Consider the following 19,267-nt stretch of genomic DNA (forward strand, 5'->3'; position numbering starts at 1 on the left):
TTGATCAACAAAAAAATATATAAACTACAAGACTGATGACTAGTGATTTTAAAGTGCGTGTGTGTGTGTGTGTGTGTGTGTGTGTGTGTGTGTGTGAAGACTTCTCCCCACATCTTCACTAAAATTACATAAAATACAAGATATAGACTGAAAAGTTATGTAAGGTCTTTACACACCACTCACTGAAAACATAGTTATGGATATTATATTGCATTTATGTCAAAAGATACTGTGTGAATTTATATAGTAACCACCAGATGTCAGCAGAGCCTCTCCAGCCAACAGGATGACTGACTGATCTGGAGTCCCCTTTCTTTAAATCCAATAATGTGTTCTATCCCTTATACATAACCCTTTAACATGCTTGTTTGTCTTTAGAGAGAGGATCCCCTATCGTAACTGCACCAATGGAGGAAAGGGACTTAGGCTAATTCAAGCATTTAATAAAAAAGTGTTCTGAAATGTGAGCCCTATTTTATTTATGAAAACTGTGTGTAGAATATCTGGCAATAAAATGAGTCTTTCTCTGATTTTTCTGTATTAAACTCTTCTTGACTGAACAGTAAGTTTGACAAACTGGGAGGTGCATCTTCTCAGGCAGGCACAGAGGTGAGAAATGAGACACTCTTTCACTCTGCTGTGAAGAAGCAGTCTCAGGTTTTATTCACAAGTGGAGTGTGAAACTGACATGGTGCGGTGTCAGCAGTGATGTTGTGTTGAAGAGACAGTTCAGCTGAAAAGCAAAGATCTCAAAAGTCGATCAGACCCTCCCTATCTGTGGTCAGATGGTAGTTTGTTTGTTTGGGCTCAGCCTGAGAGACAGGGTGAGGAGCTCAGAGTAGAGCTGAGGTGGTTCAGATATCTGATCAGGATCCTGCTGGGTGTTTTCCTGTAGAGGTTTTCCAGACACGTCCAAATGGTAGGAGACCCTGCAGTAGACCGAGAACACAGAGAGATTAATTACACTGCTCAAAAAAATAAAGGGAACACTTAAACAACACAATGTAACTCCAAGTCAGTCACACTCCTGTGAAATCAAATTTTCCCCTTAGGAAGCAACACTGATTGACAATCAATTTCACATGCTGTTGTGCAAATGGAAAAGACAACAGGTGGAAATTATAGGCAATTAGCAAGACACCCCCAATAAAGGAGAGGTTCTGCAGGTGTTGACCACAGACCACTTCTCAGTTCCTGGCTGGTGTTTTGGTGATGTCTGAATGCTGGCGGTGCTTTCACTCTAGTGGTAGCATGAGACGGAGTCTACAACCCACACAAGTGACTCAGGTAGTGCAGCTCATCCAGGATGGCACATCAGTGCGAGCTGTGGCAAGAAGGTTTGCTGTGTCTGTCAGCATAGTGTCCAGAGCATGGAGGCGCTACCAGGAGACAGGCCAGTACATCAGGAGACGTGGAGGAGGACGTAGGAGGGCAACAACCCAGCAGCAGGACCGCTACCTCCGCCTTTGTGCAAGGAGGAGCAGGAGCAGCACTGCCAGAGCCCTGCAAAATGACCTCCAGCAGGCCACAGGTGTGCATGTGTCTGCTCAAACGGTCAGAAACAGACTCCATGATGGTGGTATGAGGGCCCGACGTCCACAGGAGGGGGTTGTGCTTACAGCCCAACACCGTGCAGGACGTTTGGCATTTGCCAGAGAACACCAAGTTTGGCAAATTCGCCACTGGCGCCCTGTGCTCTTCACAGATGAAAGCAGGTTCACACTGAGCACATGTGACAGACGTGACAGAGTCTGGAGACGCCGTGGAGAACGTTCTGCTGCCTGAAGCATCCTCCAGCATGACCGGTTTGGCGGTGGGTCAGTAAATGGTGTGGGGTGGCATTTCTTTGGGGGGCCGCACAGCCCTCCATGTGCTCACCAGAGGTAGCCTGACTGCCATTAGGTGCCGAGATGAGATCCTCAGACCCCTTGTGAGACCATATGCTGGTGCGGTCGGCCCTGGGTTCCTCCTAATGCGTTGATCAGGAGACGGATGTCTGGGAAATGCACATATTTCCTTTCAGCATAAACACATGCATCTGTTCCAGGAGGACTCTGGTTAGTTGAAACCATTCTCACCAGAGTTTTACTTGGTTTTGGTTTTGTTCCCGTTCCTTCATCACTGTATCTCACTGTGTCCTCCCTGTACTGAAGGGGGACACTTGTGTCACGAAATGCTGAGTGAGTGCAGCAGGAGTGATCCCAAATGCAAGACACTTGTGAGCTGAGGTGGAGTTCAGGATTTATTAGTCCAACGCACAAATCAGGCAAGAACAAAACTCACGGGAACAGGAACTGGTTACATCCAAAAAGCAGGTAACGGGTAGTAATAGCAGTAGCAGACATGCGACAATGACCGGACAAAGACTGAACAGAAACACCAGGTATATATACACACACAGACTAACGAGCAGGGCGGGAGCAACACAGGTGACAGGGATCAAGGTAATGAGGCAGGCAGAGACAGCAAAGGGGAACAAAGAGGCAGACAGGCAGAGTGATAATTGGGGAACAGACGGAACACTTGACAGGCAGACATGTGGCAGAATAAATAACCAACACAGACAGAACATCAAGGATCTAACTTCAGACAATAACAGAAACCCATGTAAACGGACAAACACTGACCAACTATAACACAGGGATCATAACAGACAAAACCTAAATGAGAACACAGAGTACCGAGCAGACTAAACCCAAAAGATACAGAGAAAGAACTAGAATCAAATGCTGCGACAAGAACTAAAACACAGGACTAGGAACAAAGACATGGAACAAAAACCCAGACTCCCCAACAAGACAGGACTGAAAGCCAAAACCCAGACACAGAGAAAACAAAATCAAAACACAGAGAAGACAAGGCCAAAACAATATAATCCAGACAAGCCCAGGACAGGATTGTGACAACTTGATGTTGCATCATTTTGCAGCAGAAGTCCAGATGGTAAATGTAAAACAGGACTCACACTGATCAGATATGAACCATTGTTTTCAGACCGTTTCTCATCTGAGGGTGTACAACACCAACGCTTTCATAAAAAGGAACAAAGCGTGGTAATTTTACGCTAAAGGTACACTTCAGCATCGGTGTGACGTTACATCCTTGTTTTTAAAGTCATCTCAGATCAACCCACCTTCATGTTAAGCCCGCAGCGCTGTCATTTCCTGTGCCTCCTGATGATGTTTTATGAGAAGAAGCAAAACCACAGGACCTATTTTTTAAATGAAGGAGAGAAACCACACAGTCACTACCCCCCCATACAAAGAGGAAGGAAGAGAGTTTAACTGGACTGACTGAGCAGGTGTTCATTTCATAAAACCAAGTGGTGCAATGGGACGGACATCTTTTCTGCTCTGTAAGTACAACCTGCCAAACCTTAAATGACTGTTAACTGTTACTGTTGCCTAGGAGACTTGATTGATCATCACAGGAAAAGCAATAAACAAGAGCCTAAAGAGAACAAGATTAAACAGTTATTCATTATTTAACTATTTGAATAACTTTCACATCTTTTTACAATTTACCTGAAAAGAGGGAAAACGTGTTATAGTGTGGAGTGCAATAAGATATCACAGAGCAAACAACACATTTAATGTTTGTGTTTGTTTCTTCCTTTATTCAATCTGGAACTATTACAGAAATGTTATTCTATACCACAAACACATAGTACGTTCATTCAGGGTTGGAGGTTTTTGCTGTATTTTTGGAGCAGGAAGTTTTTCAGTTCTCTGTCTGGTCTGGTTTTATGTTAAATCTCTGGTTTCTCTTCAGTGCTGATCTCTCTGCTGAGCTGCAGGACCAACGGAGGTGAGTGAACTCTCAAAGCTGTTCGCAAAACGCTTTCTGGTAAAAGGTCATACAAAATGTGTTCTGTAAAGAGTTTGAACACAAACACAAAAAGACCACAAATACACACTGAGAATGTTTTAAACATACATTCACCTAAATTAACAGACTTAAATAATTGAATTAGTGCATAGTGTGTATTTGACAAATAGAATTTGTCCCTTCATGCATGTTAAAATTAAGATCCAAGAATCCAATTTTCATTTTCATTAAAGTCTTAAAAATATAATGAAAATGAAAATGAAAAAACTCAAAGGTCACCCTTCTCTTTTCCCTTTTCCACATACTGCTTAAATGGCATTGATTTCTAATTGTGTGAACACTGCAACTTAATGGCCAAAGCTGGGAAGCCTCGGAGACGTCGCTCACAGGAAAAACATTTTTAATCAATGATTTTATAACCACTCACAATTAATTTCAGTTTTTAACTGAAACTTGGTTGGATCAAGATAACAGTGCAGCTGTCCTTATCGAGTCTACCCCTCCCAACTTCAGAGTGAAGCTGAGTGCATAAGAGAGGAGGTGGAGTTTCCATTTTGTTTAATGACTCCCTCCAATACAAAAAGATGTCTTATGGTAATTTTGCTTCTTTTGAATATGTGGCTCTTCAGCTGAATTCCTCTTCTCGAGCTATTTTTCTAAACATCTACAGGCCCCCTAAATACTGTGCAAACGTTTTTGATGACTTTGGTGAACTGCTGTCTATAATCTGTTCTGACTTTGACTGTGTAGATATTATTGGTGATTTTAAAATCCATGTTGACAACTCCCAGGACAGAGGGACTAAAGAACTGTGTTGTGTTCTTGATAATTATGGACTGACCCAACATGTGACGGAGCTCACACACAATAAGGGGCACACTTTGGACACACTTTGGTCATCTACTGGTGACTGATGTGGTGACTGATGTTGCTCTCTCTGATCATTCCTGTGTTTTCTTTGAGAGTGCTATCTATGTGCACACAAATGTTAAAACAGAGGTGATCACAAAACGGCATATCACTGAAAACACTATAGTGAAAAATTTATTGAGGCTTTCTCCTCGACACCCGCACTCTCACGGGTCTCAGTCAATGAGCTTGTAGATAATTTCAGTTCTAAAATTACAAATGTTATTGATGCCATTGCACCAGCCAAGGTGAAGGTGGTCTCTGGTAAGAGAAGATCTCCATGGAGAAATGCCACGCTGGTTAGAACTCAAAAAAGAGAGTGTCGAAAAGCTGAACGCAGGAGGTGGAAAAAAAAATCTCCAGGTTCATTATGACATCTATAAAGAGAGCGTTTATAATTTAGAGCTGAGAAATGCAAGGAGGTCCTTCTTCTCTGACATCATCCCCAAAAACACTAATAATGCACTTGCCCTGTTTGCTGCTGTCGACAGGCTAAACAACAATCCTGTGTAGCCTCTGAACTTCTATCCACCAGGGCCTGCAATGAATTTGCTTTCTTCTTCACAGACAAAATTCAAACAATTAGACAAACAATCAGTGCCTCCATGTCAGTAACAGGATATGTCTTGTCCCTGTGTCCACTTAAAAACAATTTATTAACCATATAAACCTGGAGGAATAATACAACATCTGAAATCCTCCTCATGCTGCCTTGATATTCTGCCAACAGGTTTTTTCAAAAATGTCTAAATGCATGGCCTCAGATCTACTACAAATTGTCAACATGTCTCTCCTCTCAGGTTTTTTCCCACAGGCCCTGAAAACTGCAGTCATTAAGCCACTCTTAAAAAAGAGCAATCTAGACAGGTCACTAATGAGCAATTATAGGCCCATATCAAATCTCCCATTTTTAAGTAAAATCATTGAAAAAGCTGTTTTTCAACAGCTTAGTGCTTTCTTGGCACTAAATAAGTGTTTTGATGTCTTCCAGTCAGGTTTTCTACCAAACCACAGCACTGAGACGGCTCTTGTTAAAGTCTCCAATGACATCAGAATTTCAGTCTTAGTATTATTGGATCTCAGTGCTGCATTCGACACGGTCGACCACAACATATTACAAGACAGACTTGGAAACTGGGTTGGCACAGTACTAAACTGGTCTGAATCCTACTTAAAGGACAGGGACTACTTTGTGTCTATGGGTAATCACACATCTGAGCTGACAAAAATGACATGTGGAGTTGCCCAAGGCTCCATTCTGGGGCCTCTTCTGTTTAACATTTACATGCACACAATATGTTACAATAATTATGCAGATGACACACAGACTTACACAACGATATAACCAGGGGACTATGATCACATACGGGCGCTGAGTGACTGTATTGAGCAGGTCAACGGCTGTGCCAGAATTTTCTTCAATTAAACAAAGATAAAACTGAAGTTATTGTTTTTGGAGCCAGGGAGGAACGATTGAAAGTCAGTGCTCAGCTTCAGTCTGTAATGTTAAGAACCACAAATAAAGCCAGAAATCTTGGTGTAGTCATGGACTCAGACCTGAATTTGAGCAGCCACATTAAGACAATTACAAAGTCAGCCTACAATCACCTGAAGAATATATCAAGGATTAAAGGACTTATGTCTCAGCAGGACCTGGAAAAACGTATCCATGCATTTATCTTCAGTCGACTCGACTACTGTAACAGTGTCCTTACAGGGCTCCCTAAGAAATCCATCAGACAGCTGCAGCTGATTCAGAACGCTGCTGCTCGAGTCCTCACTGAGACCAAAAAAGTGGATCACATCACTCCAGTTCTGAGGTCTTTACATTGGCTTCATGTATGTCAAAGAATGGATTTCAAAATCCTGCTGTTAGTTTATAAATCACTAAATGGTTTAGGGCCAAAATACATTTCTGATCTTCTGCTTCGTTATGAACCATCCAGACCTCTCAGGTCGTCTGGGATCAGGTCTGCTTTCTGTCCCCAGAGTCAAAACTAAACAAGGAGAAGCAGCGTTCAGTTTTTATGCTCCGTATAACAAACTCCTAGATAACTGCAGGTCTGCTGAAACTGTCAGTTCTTTTAAATTAAGACTGAAGACTTTTCTTTTTACCACTGCCTTTAATTAAATCCATAGATTGGTAACTTTCACTGCACTGTAACGTCCTGTTTTCTCTGTCTTTGTTTTTAGATTCTCAGTGAACACTATTTACACGGTGAGAAATGAGTAGGTAGTTGAGTGAAAAGATAATGAGAGTGAGATTGAACAGAGTGAAGGAAGTGGTCTTAAATCTCACGCCTGAGTGATTTGCAGGAACCTCTGTCCACCTGTAAACGCACAGATGGGTCCAGAGTATAAATGGTTCAAAGTGGCCTGCTGACAGACATGTCCTGGTTTCTCCGTAGTGTCTGAGGGTTTTTGGAGTTTCAGTGGACTCAAAGATTGCTATGGACCCGAGTACAGACTAGCTAGAGAGAGTAGATTAAGTGTACTTAGTTTATTCTCTTTTCAAAGACAAAAAAATAATTGTAACTCAATTATTTGCTCAGCCTGTTTGTATTTTCCATTTAACTCTTTTAACCCTGATTGTACACTGCACTGTAACTTTTACGGTCCTGTTTTTTTTAATCCTGTTTTTATTTTCTATCTCACCCTTTCCAAAATTATATTTTAATGTGTTTTTTCCCCTTCAATTTCCCTATGTTGCTTTTATGTTTGGTGTAAAGCACTTAGAATTGCCTTGTTGTTGAAATGTGCTATACAAATAAACTTGCCTTGCCTTGCTATGTTTGGAGAATACCAAAACTGCACATCACCATAAACACACCATCTCCACCGTGAAGCATGGAGGTGGCAGCATCATGCTCTGAGGATGCCTTGCAGCTGCGGGCCTGGAAGGCTTGTAAAGGTAGAGGGGAACATGAATGCAGAAAAATATCACCTAATCCTGGAGGATAATCTGACTCAGTCTGGAAGAGAACTACAACTTGGGAGAAGATTTATTTTCCAGCAAGACAACAACCCCAAACAAGGTGAATGTTCTTGAGTGGCCAAGTCAAAGCCCAGATCTCAAGCCAATCCAGAATTTGTGGCTAGACTTGAAAAGAGCTGTTCACGCCTGATCCCCGAGCAACCTGACAGACAAAACTTGCAGTGTCCAGATGTGCCAGCCTGACATATCCACACAGACTCATTGCTGTAATTGCAGCCAAAGGTGCATCTACTAAATACTGACCTGAAGGGGGTGAATATTTATGCAATCATCTTCTTTCGCCTTATATATTTGTAATTAATTGACATTAGTTTGTAAAAATCTGTTTTCACTTTGATATTAAAAAGGTTTTTTGTGCAAATTCTTGTCAAAAAAGCCAAATTACATTGACCATGAATTCATGTATAAAAGAAACTAATGGGTGAAACATCCAAAGGGGGGGGGTACTTTTGCCCGGTGTGTGAGCAACCACATGGTCCTGGTTAGTTGAGCATATCCTGTTGTTATATACAACAAAGTGTCAAGCTTTTACTGTGACACATCCAGTAATTTCATTAAAAATGTAACTTTATCCCCTCCAGCCTCTCTGACTGTGAGTCCCAGCAGCTCTCAGTTTTTCACCTGGAAGTTTTGTCTCTCTGAGCTGTGAGGAGGACGACAGCTCTGCTGGATGGATGCTGAGGAGGAACACAACCAGAGAAACCAGGACTCAGTGTGAAGCTGACTGGGGAAGATCAGCTGGTTCTTCCTGTTACATCAGCCACATCGCCACATTGGACAGTGGAGTTTACTGGTGTGAGTCCAGAGAGGGAGCAACCAGTAACACCATCAACATCACTGTCACTGGTAAGATCAGACTGTGGAGTTAGTGTTGATGAAGCTGTGTGTAAATGATGAAATGCTGTAGTTTGTCTCTGTGTTGAGGTGGACCAGTGATCCTGCAGAGTCCTGTCCTCCCTGTGATGGAGGGACATGATGTCACTCTGCACTGTAAAACAGAGACCCCTCCCTCCAACCTCCCAGCTGGTTTCTATAAAGATGGCTCCCTCATCAGGACTGAGCCTACAGGTCACATGACCATCCACCATGTTAACAAGTCTGATGAAGGCCTCTACAAGTGTAACATCAGCGGTCGTGGAGAGTCTCCATCCAGCTGGATCTCTGTCACAGGTGAGGAGCTCAAAGATAATTCTCAAACTGACCTTGTTTTGTTTTCTACATTGAGTTCAGCAGGTTTCAGGACAGCAGAGATGATTCATGATGTGACAACATTTCTAACTTTGCAATCTGCAAAGAAAAAAGAGTGAAATCTGTCAGAGTTCAACCCACCGTTTGATACGTGATCTTTTTAACTCTAAACCAGACAGACATTATGAATTCACTGCTGTGTCTTTCTGTTAGCATGTTGTTGAATAAATTGTCCATTTATTTTATTTTCTGTGCCTTTTAATTATAACTTCTTGCTCATTTCAGTGAAACCCACCACTACAAGTCCTCCTTCAACCCCCTCTCCTCCTGGTTCCTCCTCTGCCCCTCCCTTAGCATTTTGGTCTACGGTTCTATCTTTCTGTGTACTGGTTCTTCTGGTTGTACTGGTGAGACGATGCCTCCACAGGAAACCTAAAGGTTAGCAACAGACTCCATGTGATTCAGTTGACATTTAAAGTCACATTTTACTGTTCTTACATTTCTGTTTTCTTTAAGTTCTTTATGTCCATCAGGACACACTAAATGTTTTTGAAGTCATTATGTTTTATTGACTTCTAACCCCATGAAAAAACTCACACCAATAATATTTTAGTCACAGATGCTGACAGCTCTGTCATCCAGTTTCCTCTTAAAAAACACTTGTTTCAAATGTGCAGAATTGCATATCTCAGTATGTTCTGGTGTTTTACTGTTGTGTTTTATTATTGATCTGATTATTTTAATTATCATAAGTGATTTTAAATAAAAAAAGACTGACTCAGCAGACCGAAAATACTTTTTCCAACCACAGCAGCAATGTCCTCCTGTTGACTCCAGTTACCTAGGTTCTGATGCTGGTGTGGTTTCTCACTGTAGTGTGGTTTTAGCTGATGGTGACGTGTTTTGTGCTGAAATATGTGAACTTGTTATAAAAGAAGCGAGCAGCTTGGTGGTCGTCCAACTTCATTTTCCAGCTCAGTACTTTCCAGTTAAATTTGGTCTTTGAGCTTTTTACAGCATGGCTGCTATTTATAAAGCCTTTCATAAAACTTGTTACATCAAATGTTTTTGCCATACTAGTAGCAGTAGTGCAAACAGCAGTAAATATACTAACAGTACTGGTATCAGCTGTAGTACCTGCAGTAATGTAATTTGTATGTGTTTTATTTTCCAGAGAGTGATCCAGCTGCAGTCTACTCAGCAGTGAGAGGAGCAGGAGACGTCAGTTATGGACAAATAGTCATCAGACCACACAGGACGAGAGGTACAGCTGCTTATTAGCCTCCCATCCCACTGTTAGATATTGTTGCAGCTGCCTCTGAAGCCTGCGGCGCTCTACCCAGGGCAGTGAAGTGGCAAAGTCTTTGAGATGACGAGTCAAAGCGAAAGCGACCGGGGTCTTGGCGAGGCTCTTTTGATGGAGAGCGAGCACTACGCAGGATGATGTTTTCCGCCTTAGCACCAGGGCACGATGGACCCACTCATAACCCTACAGAGAGGAAGAAGGAGATGAGACAGAGAAAGGGGGAGGGGGAGAGGTGTAGAATGCAAGAGCGAAGAAGAGGAAATGAGTTGTGTGGGCATTTATGGAAATGCCAGCAGTGATGTGAGTGATGTGTGGTCCTGCTCCTGAAACTTTGCTTAGTAGATCCACATAAAATGATGTAGTATAAATCTGTGTATAAATAAATGTTATTAAATAAAAAGTATAATGCTAGGACAGTGGTTCTTAACCTAGGGATCTGCATAAGTCGCACTCCGTTGGGCTTGGGCTGAAATGCAGGGCTGTAGTCTGACCTCCCACCCCTTCAACCTCTGCAGCAATGCTGGCAGCACTCATAGGTCTATTTCCCAAAGACAACCTCTGGATATTACGCTGAGCACGAGCACTCAACTTCTTTAGTCGACCATGGTGAGGCCTGTTCTGAGTGGAACCTGTCCTGTTGAACCACTGTATGGTCTTGGCTACCGTGCTGCAGCTCATTTTCAGGGTCTTGGCAATCTTTTATAGCCTGTGCCTTTCTAATCCAATCACATGCACAGATAAGCGGTATGAAATGCGGCTGGCCGGCCTCGCAAGGTCCTCCCGTAGGTTGGCGCTGGCTTCCCCACCGCCACTTATGGAGCTCCTCAACTCCGAAAACTTTCAAGGACATTTTTGTTCCACCATCACTTTTCGTAAAACTGTCAATATTCGAAATCTACACAGCTGATTTCTCACCTCAAAACTTCTCAAAAAGTGGATTTAGTGATGAAATAACATATTAAAATGGTAAAATATAAAACTTTCTGGCGCTGGCCTCTGTCAGGCGCACGCAATGATGATGCAGTAAATAGTGACGATTCTCTCTGACCAATCAGTAGTCTGCCGTGTTTTCACGTCACATTTTAGTATCGCCTAAGCTCGCTTTTAGAACCTCGCCAGAGGTGATACGAAAAAAAAGTATCTGGAAGCAGGTACAACTTTTACACAGTCGAGGCGGGACGAGCTGGTTTTGTGTTGTGGAAAAAAGGCTTTAGTGTGCTTCTACAACTGATCACAGCGCTCTGTGAACCGTTTTCCCCCAGTTCCCGAGTAGCATGTAGCTGCAGTACCAGAGCTGCAGTTTCAGGACCGCAATCCAAAAAAAACCCTTGTTTACTTTGATACTGCCAGCTAGCTGACTGGCTAGCTATGTTACTCTTTACAGCCCCCCGAAGCCAATTACCCTTACCACAACCACCACCGAGTGTGTGCCTAAATCTAAGTTATTGATTATATGCATGTCGACCGGTTAACCCAACAGCTGCGCACATCGGCCTCACAGCAGAGAGGGTTAACCTCCTTCGTGTTGCTGTGCATTACCACCACCACTCCACTAGATGCCGCTGTCGCAAAAGAACTAGGGTCCTACAACTAAGGTCCCAGGATTGCGGGGGTCCTGAAACTGCAGCCTCCGGTACTGCAGATTTATAGGGGAGAGCCGGGACGATTGAAACGCGGGACGAATGAAACACAGCTTTTTTCTCGGAGCCCATACAAGTCTGATATGCCAAACTACCTCAGCACATTCAGTCCACAGTACTTAACATAACAGGGAAAAATCAGGTGGATACGTCACACTTTCACAGAGTTATACGAAAGAAGCTGTTTTCAATCACGGAAAGTAAATTCACTCAAGCGATCTGTTTTTTGAATGACGAGTTGTGTTTATTGTTCCCTGTGTCATGGTCATGATCAGATAAAACATTAGTTAGTACTTTAACACATCCTGAAGTTTTAAATGTCAAAGATTTACAGTTTAGAAGCTACGATTAAAACACATGTTTCAATCATCCCGACACGCAGCCATTCTACCTTATTCAGATACAGCAGAGTCCACTAGGCTGCAGGCTGGACCACCAGGCTGCTCACAGCCAAATAACAGGGTCTTCACAGTAGAGCAGGAAAACAGGCTGCAGATGTGCATAAAAAGGGCAGCCAGATCTGATCCAAATGTGCATTAGCTCTTACATTTTCTAGTTAGCAGCTAAGTTGTATTTATACTATTTTTTATTAAGAAAAAGGACATATTGAGTTTGCAATTACGTATTAATAAAGGCAGTGTCAAGCTTTCTAAATAAAAACAAGAATAACTTAAACTATTTAATGTATGTCGTTGTGTTTCATCTGTCCTGCACAGTAGGGACAAATGAAACAATGCGCACCTTTCCTTCAGAGTGAAATTATACTGAAGTCGTTCCACATTTTAACAACATAACACCTGGTATTGATAGAACACACACGTGAGTTGTTGATGACAACAACAAATGATTTCTGTCTGTAACGTTATATTTTAAAATGATCTGAAGTGTGTTTCATTCGTCCCGGCTCTCCCCTACTACTGCAGTTCCCTGCAGGGCTGAATTTCCCACAAGGAGCATTTCAGAATAAGAGCGTTATGCATGCCTGATTTTGCTGAATTGTTTAGATTTTTAGTATTTTTTGTGCTTCTACCGCGGTTAAGAAGGCTACATAGTTAAATCGTTTATTTTTTGGTCTGTTTTAACTGTACTTATTGTTGCTATATGATCAGGAGTCGGCACAAGATATTTTATTTTGAAAATCGACCGCATAGTTAATGAATCGTTAGTTCCTGAGAACTGAGTGAAGCAGAGTTGTGGTCTGGTGATGGAGTTTCTTTGTCTCCAACAGTTTCTCATGTTGTTTGAACTGTTTGTGTTTGTGTGTTCAGAGTTTCCAGCAGAGCCAGAGGTCGTCTACTCTTCACTGAGGTAGACCTTCACACCTTCACACCAGTCCAACCACTGATGTCCAGCTGGCCTGGGACTGGTCCCCAGAGCCCCTCACACCTCAGCACATTAATTTATTAGATTTCACTGTTAAAGCTACAAAGAGACAAACAGGTCAGACTTTGTGAATGATTTAAACACTTGTTTTTCAGTGATATCAGTGACATGAAAAACCTAAAACAAAAGATTAAATAAATTGTTAAAATACTTATTTTAAGTCACTGAATTATTTTTTTACCCTGTAAAGTATTTCAGCACCGACACGTTACCTGTTTCTTTGTAGTTTTATTCATATATTTCATAACAGAATCTAATGATGACTTCAAGTTGTTTTGTGGTTAATGTAATAACCTTTTATTTATATTTAATTAATGTTTTTGGAATCTTGTGAAACAGTAAACGTGTTTCTCTGCAGGATCAATAAACTTTGGTCTCGTTCTTTTTTTTCTCCTGTGGTTCTGTGGGTTTCACAAAGCTTCTGGTTTGGCTGTGGCTAACTGATACTCACCTCCTGTCAGTGCAGATAACTAAGAAGAAACAATTAAAACCGCAGATTCTGAACAGCATGAACGTAATATAACTTCAGTTCAAAGTGTTTGTTTGTGTTTGAAGAGTTTTGATGCTTTAGTCGGTGAACCATCGAGATTCAGTCTGTAAAGTTTCTTCTCTCTGAGTTAAGAAGCAGTTTAAACATCACACATCATAAAATCAGCAGGTCCTGGTTTTCATGAGACTCAGAAACACAGCAACATAAAGAGCAGTCAGGTTCCCATATGAACACTGAAACCGGTTTACTTATAATAATAATTATTAATAAACAAATCGGGCTGAACAATTAATGGATTTTTATCAAAATCGCAATAAAGCGGGCAATTTTCAACTTGCAGCAGGTGCAGTATTTGTTAAATGTGTCACAATGCAATTTTAAATGAAACATTGTTGTGCTGCAGAGACGTCCTAGCCTACATAACCTAGAGACTTCAGAAAACATCTTTGTTAGTGTAGAACTTCTTTCAAAATCAACAATAATAATAATAAAAACTGTAATCCTCCTGTTCTGGACTACATTGTTGCAGATTAATAACTCACCACTCTGAAGCTCCAGTCCATGTTGCCAAGCTGGTCGGCAACATGTAGCCTACAGCTGAATCGAAGCTGTTTACGGGTTTCTCGCTGACCCGCTCTTCTCGCTTCTGATTGGCCAACAAAGATCATGTAGAAGCAAGATGTATCACTCCATAGCTAAAATGAAGCCTTTAACACAGAGAAAAGAGGAGCTGCAGCAATGTGCAGTATGACATGTTGTGGTACAACTGAAAATGAGCATAATTCCACCTCTTTAAAATTATTTTATTTATTCCAATCAATAATCAGAGATCTGTAAAGAACTAATGATGGTTTCGAAAAACCAAGTCGCTGTATCTAACAAATCTTTAATAATGAAACTATATATAATATATAAATACATTATTATATATAACTATATATAGAATAACTTCTGTGATCGCATCAGTTCAAAACAAACAAACTTTAAATCTCAAACCACCAGAGATGGAGGTTGCCACCTGCTGCTCATTAAGCAGACAGATCAATAAAGATGAAGAATAAAGAGAACAGAGAGCTGCTGTTCCTCCATCTTCTGCTCTTTCCTCCATTGTTTTACTCTCTGGATGCTGCTGGGCTCTGGTTTGGTTGATGCTATTCATAAGTGTTGAATTGACTCTAGATCGGTTTCAGCTCTGTTATCACTGACTTAATTTATAGCAGGAAAACACAAAAAAATTAAGTTTGGAGTCTGACATTAAAAACTCATTGTGAGACAAAATTATCCTTTTTCAGATAAAAACAACTCCGTGTGTCACATCCATGGCTCGGTAAGTGAAAAGTATAAATGTAGCATAAAAATATGATTTTAGGATTGTTCCGGTGCAACCCCTAAATAAAATTATTTGGAAAACGATTACTATTCCCATAGATCTGTTTTTACCTGATAATGCTTAATACGTGGAACCTACTTGGTAAAACACAGGCAGGCTTTACAACACTCCCCACTGCAAAAGGGAAATTAAAATAAATAATGGGAAAAAAGGAAAAGATTCACAAAAGATTAAAAAAAGATTAAAGGAAAGATTTCACAAATACAATTATGTCTAATTTAAAATATCAACAACAACTAAACATACTAGGGGTGCTCCAATCAGGATTTTTGGGTCCGATCACCAATTGCTGGAAGCAGTATTGGCCGACACTGATCACTGCGTCTATTTGAGATGATTAAGTGTCATGAATTGACAACTATTTAATTATTGGCAAGAAACATGTGCAACATATTCTCTCCCTCTGCTCTCTTAGAGACAACTTAAACCACAGCAGCCTATAAGCTTAGTTACTGAAAACAGATTACGTCAACTTTAGACTATACAAACAAAAAAGGCCATATCCAAAACATTTAGGAGCAAAGGTACATATGTTTGTATCTATTGAATAAGAGGCACAAGGTCATGTGTCACCGTATGCTGTTTAAAACTTTTTTAGTAGGATTGGGATCCCTTTGATCCAAAAAAACAGGATTATCCTGATCCCAACAGAAGGGTGGATTCAGGTTGGATTTCAGGAACAAAATGTCATCAAACTTTCTGAATTTTCCAAATAACACAACATTTATCATCAAGTAGGAGCACATGAATTTATATTTTAAGCAGACATTACTTAAAAGACATTCAGTAAAGTAAAAAATAAAAATAATCCCCCGAAACAGCAATATCAAACCAAAATAATATATTTAATTTCAACTGTCCCTTAATCACAGGGCACAGTCAGAGATGAACCATTCAAAAGTAGTTTGTAACAAGTTCATCCCTTATTGCAGGTCCAGTCAGTCCGAGTTGCCTCCTGAAAGCTAAAAGCTGCTCTCTGAACTCTGAATGATCTTTATTTTAACTATTGGTCACACATGCTCAAAATATCCACAGTGTATCTGTGAATAACGTAGGCCTATATTTGCTTGTTTTTCTTGGATTTGTTGTGGGTCAGATGGTCTGACTGTTTAAAGAAATTTGAAATAGAAGGAAATGTTTGTGTAAATGTACGTTTTATTGTGCATTTTCTGTCTCTTCAAATTAAAGTGACCCCACTGGCTGTTCTACCTGCTGGTGTTTATATCATTAACAGCCTACGTTGTGATATGTGGTCCCATTTAGGGCTCTGGAAATCTGGTAATCATGCAAGGTTTGTATCTGGTGAGCGTGATAGCAAAACATGGGATTTCCAAATCCGGATCATTCTGATTAAAGGTTTTTAACAACTGGGCCCTGAAGACTGTCGAGTGCCTGCAGGGACAGGAAGCAGCCAGCAGGTGGCAGCACGTGAGCACAGAGAGAGTGAAAATACTCATTTGTTTTACCCAAAGTAAACAAACTGAGAAATTAAATCTGCAGCTCCATGGACTTCCTGCACAGAGCTGCAGTGTTTCTCAGATAAAATCATTCAAAGTCAAAGTTTCACAGCTCCACATGTTTCATGTTACCACACAGTTCTTGTGTTAAGTCAGTGGGGCATCTACTTTATTAAATTTGCCAAGAAATACATTTATTTCAGCTTTTATTCTCTAAAACAGATTTCCCTGCTCATTCACAGCACTGAATGTGAATAAAAACCTGGGCCCGGGTGTTGGGAAGTCGATAAACGCATGACTGTGTGGATATTCAGCTTATTGATGGTTGTGATGTCCTCAAATCACAGCACTGCTACGTTTGTCCTGTGGCAATTAAAAACGTCATCACAACCTTCAGTTTAAGTTCAAATGTATGCTGCATTAAGTCACTGATGAGATGTCCGCTGCCCGACCCCGTCTTATTAACTGAGGGCATCGTCAAATAATTAAAACATTCTTCCTCTCCTGAAGGATTTGCGTCTCACAAGCACCTTCTGGCGGCTCCACCTGAGAGACCTCTGGAGCTGTCCTCAATAACTGGGAGAGTAAGAGTGATTCTTAGCTTAAGAATGTGATAACTTACTTTTATTATTAAGTTTAAAAGTAGGAGTAAATTTCATGAATTCAGCACTTAAGACTAAAGTGGCATTTTGAGAAGCTTGATGAATCCGGCCCTGGTTTTAAGATGCAGATGTAAAAGCTGAGTTGATGTCTTTAAGCTTTTATTTACTGATTCTGTGGTTTTTGTTGCAGTTAAATTATTTTATTATTATCTGTATCACATGAAGGCTGTTTCTGCAGAAATGACTTTGTTTCTCTTCTCATGAAATGAAAGTGAAAGACAAACTAGAAACACCCTGCAGTGAACTGCTGTGTTTTTATGTTGACATTCACACTGTGTTCACGCCTGCACTCATGGCTGCTGAGTGATCTGATATCAGGGACGCTGGAGGCGTGTTGTGGCCAATCACATTTACTCCTTTCATCCCCTTTAAACACTGGTCTCCTCTGTACTGCTCAAATTAAAGGGCACAGCTGATATATTCGAGACTCTGTGGAGCTCCCAGCTACACTTTACTGTCGGGTTTGTAGGCTGAAGGTTGTTTAGTTTACTCCTGTAATAAGAGAGGAAATAACGTGACTTCTTCTTCTCCAGCAGTTTCAAACCATCGGACACGCTAAGATATTTTACCTCAAAGGTCAACTTACTGGCTGTTTGCAGAGCTTTCAACCACATCTCATGGTCTGCATCAGTGGTCACCTCCCTCGGTATATGTATATGAGGGGAGATGGTAACCGTGGTAACCCCTGTCTCATGTTCAAAGGTGGTTGGTTTGTACATATCCGTGTTTACTTTCTTTCTATTTGCCTTTGTGTCTCATGTGTGTGAAGCGGCTCCACCGAGTTACCTGCTGCAACGTGTTAAAGAGTGTAAATATACTGAAGGGCAGCTGCAGAAACATGCTGGAAAGCGGAGGATTCAAATATTAACAATGTTTTCATGAAGCACTGTGTGTGTGTTTTCTAAACCTCCCTGGTACATCACATGTTGTACTTCTTGTGCAGCTGTTTTTTTAGTGAGATTGTGACAACAAGCGCAACTTCTGATAAACAACTTTTAGACTCTACAGAAAGACTGAACATGAATCCAGCCCCTCTACATTATAAAAAAAGGAAACATATTTAAATGTAAAAACATTTATTAATATAATTAAGCTTACAGGTGATGTAAAGTGCTGAGAATGCAGAAACTGAAACCATAAGATTGGACACATCTGAAACAAAACAATCACTCTAATAAACATCAGTTTCATCTGTCGGATACAGAAAAGACAGATTACTCAATAACATATAAATTGTGTAAAGGTGCAAGTGCTCACTCTTTCTGCAGATCACTGCTTTAATTCAAATGGTGGAAACATGCAATTATAAAGTTCCCAATACCTGTACAGACCACCAGGAGCAAACTATCCTGACTGCTCCCACAAGCTCTTCACCACAACCAAGGTCCCGTCAGAGCGAACTCACATTTACAATTTCCCTCTCCTTCCCATGAAGGGAACTACGAGTAATTTGTTTATCATTGCACACTGATCCACCCTCGCTCTCAACTGTTCATCCAGAAACCACAGAGGTTGAGGAAAATTAGAAGCAGCAGAGAAGCTGACTGGCTGCAGTGAGTAATGATGGGATTAATGAGAATAAAGTGCTTAATAAACTGTTTATATTGCACACAGTGAAAAACTGTTTTTAGCCTGCTAGCCTGCTGTAGCTCCTGAAGTTTATGTTCAGATTTGACCCAAAAAGTTCTCATATATAAACTAAAATACATCTTTATGCTGATTCTGTCCAGTTAATGTGTTGAAACTATGACTCTCCTCTGATGCCGTGCAAGAAGACAGATAAACAACCAGCTGAAGGAAGTTCACAGTATAACATTTTTCATTACTATCTGAGCAAGATGATTAGGCAGAATACAAACTGCTGCTACAGAGGACACTAAAACCAGGAACAAGTAACATTTTGAGAAGAAGCTTAATGCATTTACACCAATTAGTAACTGTTCAGGACACCTGACTTTTCAGGAGGAGGTTTATAAGAATCATACTCTGATGAGTTCTTATGTTTTCTACAGGCACAAA

At 40.9% G+C, this 19,267-nt stretch overlaps 1 protein-coding gene and 1 long non-coding RNA gene across 4 annotated transcripts in view; one reads left to right on the plus strand and one right to left on the minus strand.

Moving 5' to 3' along the window:
• The window catches only part of LOC119911619 (coxsackievirus and adenovirus receptor homolog), a 185,895-nt gene that overhangs the window by 145,188 nt on the left and 21,440 nt on the right, over positions 1 to 19,267 (minus strand). Inside the window, exon 4 of one of the 3 annotated variants that reach the window (XM_038730550.1) lies at positions 19,115 to 19,249. The exons of the other annotated variants lie outside the window; for them this stretch is intronic. Within the exon in view, the coding sequence (XP_038586478.1) occupies positions 19,179 to 19,249 (71 nt within the window). The 3' untranslated portion in view covers positions 19,115 to 19,178. Of the gene's footprint in view, positions 1 to 19,114; positions 19,250 to 19,267 lie in introns of those variants that run through there. 3 annotated transcript variants of the gene reach the window in all.
• Positions 8,842 to 13,514, plus strand: LOC119911700. Its single transcript, XR_005445983.1, has 4 exons — positions 8,842 to 8,902; positions 9,206 to 9,358; positions 10,095 to 10,184; positions 13,135 to 13,514. It is a non-coding gene; the product is annotated as an uncharacterized LOC119911700 (long non-coding RNA).

The sequence above is a fragment of the Micropterus salmoides genome, unplaced genomic scaffold (genome assembly GCF_014851395.1).
Source record: "Micropterus salmoides isolate LMB-PRFRI ecotype aquatic unplaced genomic scaffold, ASM1485139v1 Ms_hic_scaffold_2, whole genome shotgun sequence".
NCBI lineage: Eukaryota > Metazoa > Chordata > Actinopteri > Centrarchiformes > Centrarchidae > Micropterus > Micropterus salmoides.